General features: G+C 39.9%; 1 protein-coding gene across 5 annotated transcripts in view; it reads right to left on the reverse strand.

Moving 5' to 3' along the window:
• Nucleotides 1-12084, reverse strand: part of si:dkey-237h12.3 (teneurin-3) — a 142528-nt gene that overhangs the window by 81168 nt on the left and 49276 nt on the right. For all 5 annotated transcript variants that reach the window (XM_020046123.3, XM_020046122.3, XM_020046121.3 and 2 more), the window contains exon 4: nt 2299-2527. In XM_020046123.3, coding sequence (XP_019901682.3) covers nt 2299-2527 — 229 coding nt within the window. The remainder of the gene's footprint in view (nt 1-2298; nt 2528-12084) is intronic.

Genomic DNA, 12084 nt, shown 5'->3' on the forward strand with positions numbered 1-12084 from the left:
TATGTGGAAAAAATATAAATGAAACAAAATTACTATTTACATTTTAAATAATACTTAACCTAGGTTACTGAATAGGGTGGAGCACACTGAGAAATTGTTAGAGCCTAAGTAAGTCATTCAGAGGACATACAGCTCTGGAACAAATTAAGAGACCACTGCTTTACTATTCATATGTATGTGTTTGGGTGAACAGTTTTTTTTTATTCTATAAACTACAGACAACATTACTACCAATTTCTAAATAAAAATAGTCATTTAGAGTATTTATTTGTAGAAAATAAATGGTCAAAATAACCCAAAAAATATGGATTGTTTTCAGACCTCAAATAATGCAAAGAAAACAAATTCATATTAATTTCAGTCTGTAGCTTTATTGTCCCCAATGTTTGTTGCTTGACCTTTGAAATTTTCAGGATGGAAGCAACCTGACACTCACTGTATCCCTCTGACAGTAAAGCCAGAATTGAACCCTTCTTTTCCTCACTCAAAGCTTTTCTTTTCAACTCTTGCTATGCTGAATAGGTATTTTTTATTCAAATTACCTTTGAGGTACTACTTGCACCATCCATCTGGTCCTATTGCAAGTGGATAGTGATGACCACAGCAGTGGTTTTTATACTTTTCCTCATTAAATTAGATCTGGTTCAGGGAAACAGCTAATCAGTACCTCATTAAGTAAAATGAGGTGTGCCTGTGTTGGAATTAACAGACACTGGAATGGAATGGCTGCCATACATGTGGAAATGCTGATTTAAGAAAAATCAGGAGTGGTCTCTTCATTTTTCCAGAGCTGTATCTAACAAAAAATAAATCCTATTTTGATGTCATTATTGTTGTTGATTTGCTTGTCCTCAATATCTTTGGAGAGGGATTGTGTTATAATTCCAGCCACACTATATTTTCCATCCCCCACTTAAATGTACCAGGGATACTTTTTGTGGACAAACTATTCAGGGCCGCAGTGCATGTATTGTACGAAATACTCAGGAGTTGGTAAATTTACAAATATAATGTGAAATCATAACCCAATGCAACACACTATACTGTACATGGAATTCATATTCACTCAGGAGTTAGTAGCTGGTGGTATTTATTAGGCGCCTGGGAGGCGATTCATGAATAGTTTTAGAGAATGGTTAATTGAGAGTGAGTAGTTAGGTTATTATTATGGAATGATAAGACAGTATTGTCAAATAATGTTAAGAAAATAAAGTTGACAAGCAAGAGAGACCGATGTACAGGGAGGACGTTTTAGCATTTCACGCATCAAGCCTTGTGTCGACGCCAGCGTGTTGGCCCACACCTCCCACACTATTGGGGGAAAAAGTAGGGGAAACACAGGATAACATTGTAAACAATTATTATTATACAAATGTTTTAGCCAGTTGTAGAGTCTCTACTGATCAGAATACCTTTCATGTAACCATTAATCCAAGCCAAATAATGGTTAACAAGTAAAAAGTATAGTAGTTATAACTCATAGTATTTCTTTGCCTGTACAGTATGATAAGCCAATCGGGACAGTAATTGTGTTATTTTTGGGGGGGCAGGTTAACATGTGTACTAAGGTTATTATCATGGAATCCCAGGAAGACAGACAAGCTTTTTGTTTCTTTCTGAGTGAATTGAGAGTGAGGAAAACCATAACGTATAGTTCCAAGCGAGTGAATTAAGAGTGAGATGCTGTTAGGTATGGATCCTAGTAACTGATTGGTTGATGGCAGTTCATGCATTAAATTCACTCTGATCACTGTTCACCATTGGCAATATCTCCCCATTTGATGTAGAATATACTCAACATGTTCATTACCAGGAATCATCAAATGCCTGTGAGTCTCTGGCAGACATCTCCGTAAACCAGATATCAAATACAGTTTATGTGCTGGGGCTTCATGTTTTGCTCAGTTTTTGTTTTCATGATTTGGGAAAATATGTCAAAAGCTGATTGGGAGCCATTAGATCAGACTTAAAATATGTAGTTTATTCCATGCTTTAAAATGGATATGAAGCTTTCCCCTGAGAATACCAATCTGAAAACCTGTAGTCTCCACCAGGTTTCAACATACATATGAAGCTTTCCCCGGAGAATACCAATCTGAAAACCTGTAGTCTCCACCAGGTTTCAACATGCATATGAAGCTTTCCCCCTGAGAATACCAATCTGAAAACCTGTAGTCTCCACCAGGTTTCAACATACATATGAATCTTTTCCCTGAGATGCGATGGATCATCATATCCGTAGCTGCACTGGATATCACAAACTGTCACAGACCCCCAGGTGCACTGTGGGACACTCACCTGCTCTCCAGAGCCACATTGCTTCCAAGCACCCAACTGTCCTGCAGCTGGACACATTCCGCTGTGGTCTGCAACTCGGCCGCAAGGCCAGGCGAGGGCGGTGGGCTTTGGCCACGCTGATTGGCCAGCGGGCCGCGGCTTAATGATGTGATGGACGGGTGCTGTTTGTGGTGAACAGGCGGGGCTGGCGGTAGAGGAGGTGGGCCTTGTTGACTGGACAGTTGGTCTCCTGTTGAAATGGAAATGAGTCTGTGTAAGCACCTATGACAACACTGGAATGGAAAAATCTATTCCTAGTACTCAGCAAAGTATAGCACATCATCTTGAGATGTTACCATCTTGTGAGGGATCTGCCTGCCATATAAACTGATGGGTATGTTAAGGTATGATGTCTTGCCCATCTGAAAAAGTAAATACAACCTCAAAGTGCACATTACATGCATGAGAAGACACCGCAATAAGAAATAAGAGCATTTTTATGTAGACGCACATTTATAATTGTTACCAGCTCCACCGGCTGAACCAACTGGCAGAATGAACGGTATTCTTTAAACCAGAAGGTCATTTACAGAGGCAGCTGTTTCTTTATGGGTGCTTAACAGGATGTTTCACGTTTGATTACAGCCCGAAAAGACTCTCAAATAACTAATGACCAGAACATCCATTAGAGAGCTCAGAGAACAGGTTTTCCAATTTCACACAAAGCTGTGTAATTGGCCCCCGGAATGACACGGCGTGATTATCTATCCATCTTTGCTGCTAAGAGGTAAAACCCACAATGCTGACGTTTCTGGTCTGCTCCAAATGGTTAATTCCAAACGGATACAGGTTTGTCTTTAGGAAAATCATAGAATGTACATATTGGAGTTCTGCTTGTGGAATATTCGATTTCCTGATAGTTAGCGTACTGCATTCACATTTGTATATTTTTTGAGGATCCAAGGCCAAAACAAAGACCTGAAAACACTGATATATTGTGGCCAGCCACAAGAAATATGTTAAAATAACATGACAAAGAATGAAAAAAATAACTTTGTTTGAAGGACATCATGCATTATTTCCATGACGCTGCCTGTCTTATTGGCTATGCAAATAAGACAGGCAGCATCATGGAGTGCATTTCTTCTTCTGTGACCCTGTCGACACAAGCAAACCCCCGGCAGCTGACAAACGAGCCCTAAGTTGCCTCCACCAGGCTGAAAAATTGTGTGCGCTATTCAGAAATTATTTTAAACAGGAATCGTCCCTTCACTGGGGATTTAATTATGGACCAGGGGCCTATGGGAATGGCAGGGAATGACAATGTCCTATTCCAGGATTATAAACTATGTTGATGTTATAATTCTTCAAGTATTTAAGACATATTTATTAAATATCAACAAAGCCAAACTGGGTGAACAAATAAATGACAATATTTCATGTAATAGTGTTTACAGCAGAAGTAAACACTATTATTAAATGTTCAATCTTTTAGTATAAACAGGGTTACAAACCAGTAAGCAAACCATCTTGTTAATTTCATGTTCAATTTTGTTCAATTCTTTAAAACAAAAATCACCCAAAAAATAACAACCAAACCCAACAACCAACCCAAAATCAGTAGCATTCTGGAAAGGGCCATACCATTAAACCCAACGGAAATCAGTTCAGTTATCAAACACTAAAATGAAAGTGAGGTCACAGGCTTGTATGAATATTTCCTAGTGAGTGAAACATCTGAAACATTTATTTACTATGGTTACCTTGTTACAGCATGTTGTCTGCAAAGAACACTACAATTTCAAATGTTGAAAATGAACATGTGTTTGTATTTTCTCAAGGCTATATGTTTGTTTGTTTGTTTAACTGAGTTAATAAGATAAGCTACGCTTCATACTAAAACATTCAGACTATTGTAATATATGCATTATGCTTTAAAATATAATGTAATATGGATGGCATGTAGCCTAGGGATTCAAGCATATGACCAGTAATCAAAAGGATGCTGGATCGAATCCCGGAGTCAGAATAGTGAAAAATCGGTTCTTCTGTCCTTGTGAAGTCATCAAAATGCATTCTTAACATCACCTTGTCGTGCCAAACATAAATGTATCCAAGTTATTTGAGTGATAGTGCTGTGTCAACTTTACAATCAACCAGTATCAGAGGCAGACCTTAAATGGGCAGTAAATCAGAGGAGACCACAAGCACATTTGTCTTATGTTTGGATTTCTTTTTTTTTATTATTGCAAACAGGATAAAACTTTTGATTTGCTATATGACAGTTAGGTGGATACTTCTATTGACACTGAAGTGATAAACATAATAATAAAAAATATATTACATTTTTTCAAAAGACCCAAAGATGCTTTACAATACATACACAAACAACTACGGATAGAGCAATAAGACAAACAGTGGCTAACAAAACAAAAACAACCTAGGGCTAGGCTTGTTTGAACAGATGAGACTAGAGGTGGTGTAAGAAGATGGCAACAGATTTGGAGTCACGGATGAAGTGTGGAAGGGCATTCCAAAGAACGCATTCGTCGGCAAAAATCTGCAAGATTCCATAATGCCATTTTAGCATCAACCAATCTGTAACAAACTGTTTTGCAAATTTGTGCAGACGATGTCATGAAACGATCCAAAAATGTACGTTAGTTGCAGGATGAAACTGGAATTGCCTAGCCTTAAGAAGCTTCTGTTCATCATCGTTTATGAGATTTGCTTAAACAATTTCAGAGAATTATATCAAATGTTAATGTTATGACTATATATTTTTGAGGAAATCAGGTAGTGATTTCTACAGAGACAATGAATGTGTGTAACTTAATTTCCTAGAGACATGTTTGAACTGGATTTGTGAGAATCACACAATTACATGTGTTCAATTATGTGAAACAAAGAGTCTCAAATACAACTTGGCATCCTCTTACACCAACACACGAGGGGAAAAACCGCAGGCTTTTAAGAGTGCTGAACACAGGGATGGCAGGCAGAAAGAAACAGCTGTGTGTTTTATGAGGTTACGCTTCGAAATCAAATCAAGATGGATGCATCCCTTCCATAATTCCTCAATGTCGACTTGTCAACGTCTTTTTCAGACGAGATGCTTTAAAGGCCTTTTTCTGGGTTAATACTGCATGCTGGCTGCAGAAATGACAACCTCATACATATCGTAATGGCGCTTGTAAAATCCATCAGGCATAGGTTTTGTGAAGCATCTGTACTTCACAGGAATTGTGTTTTGAAGTAAATCTTCCTTTGGCTTGATTTTTAATTCTGGGTTGGGAAGAATGCGTTTGTGATTATCCATCATGAGCCGTGACAGGTTCTTGAACTGACAGGTTGTTGCATGTCTTTGCATCTATATTCCTGTTATTATATTGATTTCAATAAAAAGGTTTTTGTTACAGTTGACAGCCATCTCCAAAAGGTTGGTGTGGGACTGGGGGGGAATTAGCAGGGAGAGTGTGGGTCCAATTTCAGAGGGGACTATAGTAGGATTTATATTATCAATATTATTTATTTTCATCATTTCTTTCCCCAATTGTTCATTTGTATTCATCATCATCAGGTTTGACTTGGTTGAATGTTATGTTGTAAAAATGTTTAAAAGAAGCACAGAATTTTCACTGCATTTTCAATATGATTGATGCTGCTTTGCAATAAATTGCCCTTGAAACAAAATGACCCACTTAACATTACAATGCCAGTGAGGAAAACATGTTTATTCTCACTGACCCATAAAGACGACCACGATTAGCCATACAACCCGGTCAACAGAGATGTTGTTTTGATGTCTGATCCATTCATAACAGCTATCAGTCACACAAAGGCTTTTCTGGGATTTGTCCTGATCCTTCAATTTGTCTTCCCTGAAAGCTTTAATGTTTCTCTCAGATATTCCATCCTTTTAAATATATAAATCCATTGTTTCAGAATACAATGTTTGACAGAAAAACACGATAATTCAACGTTGTTTTTCACTAAACAAATCAACAAACAGTAATCTTGGGCTAGCATTGTAAAATGGCTATGTTTTTATGAATTGTTTAAGAATTACCAAGGTCTTCAGACACTTAAGCCTCCATTAAAAAAGGAAAGCAGCTGATAATTGCTATGTAACAGCATTCATGACTTATCTGCCCGTTATTCAAACGTCAGCAAATCATCCCTGTTTTACTGACATTAATCAGAGCATGCACTTACGGCTTTTAATAAGACTTATTGTGAATAACTGTGTACAATAACACTGCCGTTTCATAGTAGTTCAATAGTTTAAACTCTCCATCTTCAGTTTAAAAAAAACTTTAACAAAAGGCACTTCAGTGGCAAGTGAGATCAGGATTATTGTATACCATCTACAGCTGGATTATCCTGGCTGCTCTGTATTAAAGAGTCGGGTCAGATCAAAGGCATGTGAGAGAACCACTTTGCAACAAGTGAGTTTTAAAGACACTGTATCAAAGACTGGGTCTTTATTTTTTCAGAGCAAAGGTGGTTTATTAAATGTATCAGATTCTTCATGACTTCATCAGACAACATGCTCTTAACTTCTGCATCAATATGTCTCTAGTCTCTGGGGACATTTAGAATCCAAATCACCTAAATTCCCCTTACATGGATCCATAACACATTACCAATACCACCCTAGGGTGTGGGGACCTGTATCAGTTATTGTGACAGGACAGTCCGATGCGGACAAAGAAATCTACCAATCTCTGTATCACGCATGACTGTGTACCATAACAAAATCCCTATTTCTACGCATACGAAGACCATTGGAATAAAGAGTCGGGTAATGGTATGATACTTAAGAATTAACAATCAACATCATGGGTTCTGAAAGAACTCTCTAGCCTGAAACTGAAAACAGTTTCACTAGTTCTGTGTAAGATCTGAGGTCTCTGGCGGTATCTGCTGGTGTGCTTCCAGGTTGGATTCTTTGGCTACATTCCTTCTTTAGTGTCAAGTGTGATCTCAGAATACCGCCATTACAATGACAATCTCTGTTTGGATTAGCTGGTCTGTAGTTGTAGCAGAGCTTGGCAGTAGAACAGGGCAGGTCAGAGTCATCTTGGACACCTTGCCCCCGGGTGACTAGAGAGTTCTTCAGCAAAGAGAAGGTAGTGCTTTGAACTGTAAGGGCCGGAGGTTAAGTAAAGTTCTTTTTGAATTCCCTCAAGTGTCCTACCTTAACCTGTTCACATTAAATAACCTTAACCAGTCCTACCTTAACCTGTTCACATCAAATAACCTTAACCTGTCCTACCTTAACCTGTTCACATCAAATAACCTTAACCTGTCCTACCTTAACCTGTTCACATCAAATAACCTTAACCTGTCCTATCTAAATCTGTTCACCTCATAGAAATTAAAGAACAGGTTAATGAACAAGAGATAAAGGAATGGATAGAATAGCAACATGATCTCTGGACACAAAGATGAGCTGTTAAAGTTTCTGTAATGGACTAAAGTTTTTTAGTACATTTCTCTTCCTTCCTGACCAAATGTGAAACATTACAGGTCATCACAGTAACGATCACGGCATGCCCATTGACCATTAGCTCATCATTTTGGCCTGCCAGCATTTCGGGTTAAACCAGGTGCTAGAAGTGAAGGCCTTTTCTTCATCAAAATGACTGTCATGACGTTCTGGATAGGCAGTGCCAGTACTCAGTACAGCTGCCTCTGGTTGTCATGGAGATAGACAGACGGAAGCAGGAAATTAATCCTGTACGAGAGGTTGGACTGAGGGGATGCTGGCATAGGAGTAGTTTCAGAAATTACATTGATTGTGGCACTGTCCCTGTCAGACAAATTATATTTCTCTCAGTTTCTAGATTTATTTCCCACCCATTACCAGAGTATTATTTACTTGTTGACTCTTAATAACCCTATTCATAGACTGTGTATATGGGCTACATGCAGGTACTTCCCTTCATATCTGCATAGTAAACACCAATAGAAAAAAACAAATCAGTATTTACATAGCAATTTTTTTTTTTAGTCATTTGCATAGTCTTTTTTTAATGGCGTTATTCTTCCTTGTGGCAATTCAAAGGGTGTCTGTACATTCTGAGAAATATTGATATGCCTCTCGTTCACTTAGGTCACACTCGCCAAATCACTCAAACAAATGGTACCAGAAAAAAGAGCCACTTGGGGTAATAATAGCTCCGTGGCAATATAACAATGCTTGCTATAATTGAATTTCCCGAGCGAAACACTTTGTTCACAGAGATACCCGAAGAACAGACCCATCACCAGATAAAAAAGGAAAGCATCCCCTTCACGATTAATGGTGATTATTTTTTTTACAACTCAACGCGCTTCCACATTCAGATAATATTTCTAATGGGCTTTATAATGTAAACAAAGGCCCACCCCCTTTAAAATTAGCAATTGTTATACTTGAATACCCTTTCTCAAATTCATGCAACAAATTGACAAACAATGCATCTGCAATCCCTACCTCCTGACAAAGCTTGACTGCAAATCCTGAAACAAAAATGATCAAGGCATTTTTACCCTAAAACTACTAACTAGGACTTTTATTATAGACCTGAGGTGGTTTAATACATTATTACATTAGCTCAATCTAATTGCTCCTAATTTCTGTGTCAATATGAAATATATAAAACAATAATTTCAAGCCCAGCAAAAAAACACCTACATTCTCCTTTGATTATAGGTCCAGCACAATTCTCTGAATACATGAATAACGTTGTGATTTCAGCCGGTAATGTCATCCACATTTATGCCAACGACACGCTCTTATATAACTGGCTTCTCACGCAACACAGGGCCTTCCACTCCTTAACAGATCTTCAACTCCAACATGCTGTGTTTGACCTGCGCCTCGTCAGTAACACCAGAAAAACTCAACTCAACCTGTCCGCCACCAAACATCCTTGGCTGCTTGAGTGACATTATGGCGACACACACAAACCCCCTAGTATATGGTTGGACTGATCACTCATTCCACACCAATACTACCCACCTTCAGTCTAGAGTTAAGCCCAGAATGCTTCTTGATCCACTGCAAGGCAAAACATTGCTAATTGTGCCTCTGGTCAATTGGTCCTCGCTACACACACAATGGCAGGCTCACTTGTACCAATTTATTTACAAGTCGCCTTTCAGATAAATCCCCCTCCAGCTTAGCTCGCTCAACATCTGCTATTCCAATGGTAACCTGCGGGTCTGGTTGATATCGCAGTCTGGTCACTCCTTTAAAAAAAATTACAAATAAAACACTACACCCCCTTTGGTCATCATTGAATTCAGTTCACTGATACCGATGACTGAAATCTTACCAACAATATTGATCCACACACACACACACACATACACGCACACACAGAGAGAGAAAGACACCCCGAACCAACTAGTCTTGTAGTCTTGGCTTCCTGATGTTTTCCAATCTTGCTTCATACCAGCACACTCTCCCTATATCTCTTCTTATCCCCCACTACATCACAAGAACAGAAACCTATGTTCCCTCTAAAGCTCCAGTCTGCACAATCAGCACTACAATGTGGCCCCAGGCTCCATGTGGAGGACACTGGCCGTCTTGAACATTGCATTATGCTCCGGGCTGGTAACAAAATAAGGCTGTGTTGATTTGCTGAGACAACAGAGCCTGAGCCAACTCCCAACTGTTCAACATAATGAAAACAACCTTCTCAGTCAAAGGACGTGATCAAAGCCACGCCATTTTTGTGGATTAGATTGGTAAAGAAATACAAATAAATGCCCAGATTGCATGTTTGTTTGCATCTTAAAAAAAGAAATATTGAACTGACCACTTCCTTAAGTGGGCCTAGCATCTGTAATAAGACCTTCATTTGAAATCTGAGCATGTGTCTATAATCTTTTTTTTCTCATGCATCTCCATCGTTATCAATTCATGGTTTATGTATCAAAGTCAGATAAGTGTGAGTGTCAACTTCAGATTCAGCCGATTCAACACACAATAACAGCGACGACGAAACCACCGTCCACCTCACGACTCCCTTTCGTGGCACCAGGCTTCAGTAACACAATTCATTAGTGGAATTGGCATGTACGTTTTAAGCTGATGCCTTTGCTGTTAATGTCAAACCTTCCCGCGCGTTGAAGATGACTGGTAACTCAATAACAGGCTAGACACACTGTCCTTCATACGTGTCCAATGCGCCATTAACCGTCACTGGTAGACTGGCACAGTCCTGATTCAGCCCCGATTCAGACATTACCTGCTTAGGCGTCATCTGTCAAATACATCCAAAACAGACACCGATTCTCCACTTCAATGCTTTCTTCAGTAGAAATGTTCGGAACAGTACGTTTTCCTCAACAAAGACGTTTAAGTGGAGTCTAGGTAGTATTAAATCTGGGTTTAGTCACTTGAGTGTGACGAGTTAAAGACCAGATCAGTTCAGTTTATGAACACATATGGAACACGTTGTGTACGTTCTACTACAGATCTCACGACGCTGTATAACGAAAGGCGCAGGACTTCACAACAGTTCTGCAGGATTTGGTCAGACATTCGTCCACGCACATCTGGTATTGCAGGGACAGTGGGTTTGAAAGTGGCTACATTTCCCAAGGCCCGTCCCTCATCTACCACAACGTGTCGGGGCAAGGCAGCGAAAATTGGAGCCTTCAAACAACTTTTCTAGGACTGAATCCAGCCAGAAGTGACTCTCAGCAGCATGGCCAGTTTGCCTGCAGGTACAGTAAAATCTGTGTGGGTGGTAGGAGAGCAGAAAGGGGATAGAGAGATCGATAAACAGACAAGCAAGTGGGCTGAAAACACTGCGTATCATGTCCATGGCCTCCATATGCTTCCTGCGCTTAAACGGAGAAACAAAATCCTGTACTATTTACCTTTTGACTCTTTTTTTTTTTTTTTGGGGGGGGGGGGGGCGGGGAATATGATCAAATATCACCTTGGCCCTGTGTAGCATCATTCGCCACTCCGCCACAATGCCATTAGCTATGAATCATAATAGCAGACATCTATTAGCATTCTAGCGAGCCATCATGGCCTTGCCACTCTCGTCCATTTCTCATCCCAGTGCATCTCAAACTGCATATCAAGTTCTGACCGGCTACCAGGATAATGGAGCGTTTTGGATTTCCCCCCGGTGGTTGAGAAAGAGAGGGTTTGTTTTGTAAACGGGTCACAACCTGCTCACAAACAATCCACTCCAGAACAAAGAAAAAGTACAACACCAATAATTGTCCCATTAGTCTCATGTCATGTCCCATCCTCACAAAGTCTAAAGAGTATCATTTAACTCCGTCTGATATCTGATATCAAAGGCACATTCCTCCCTCCCGCACTAATCATTCTTTGTTTTCTCCAATTAAATAAAAGAAAACCACATAATCAACACTCGCGCCATTTCCAGGCAGCTATTATCATCTGCTCCACGCGCTCTCTTCCCGTCTCACCAAACAGTAGCAGTGGGAGGTAAAGCCTGGGACACGCAGACGCCTGCTGTGTTTCCTACCGCTGCAACACAACACTCATGTGAATCGGCCCCCGCCGGGAGACGCAGCACACCAGGGGAAGTGATGAGTAGGCTCGCAGGACACCGAGTGAATGAGAAGTGTCCCAGCAGGATAAATGTTGTATAGCTTTGGTGTAGATCACAGCCTGTCAGAAAACTATTTATCTGTGTGGTAAACTACGAGAAAGACAAAAGTCACACCAACAATAACCAGTCTGCTGATATGTAGCTGCACGCTAAGGTCAGGGTCACGTGTACACGTGACCCTGGCGTGGCGGCTACCTCTAAACCAGGG

This window comes from Esox lucius, chromosome 4 (genome assembly GCF_011004845.1).
Source record: "Esox lucius isolate fEsoLuc1 chromosome 4, fEsoLuc1.pri, whole genome shotgun sequence".
NCBI classification, from domain to species: domain Eukaryota; kingdom Metazoa; phylum Chordata; class Actinopteri; order Esociformes; family Esocidae; genus Esox; species Esox lucius.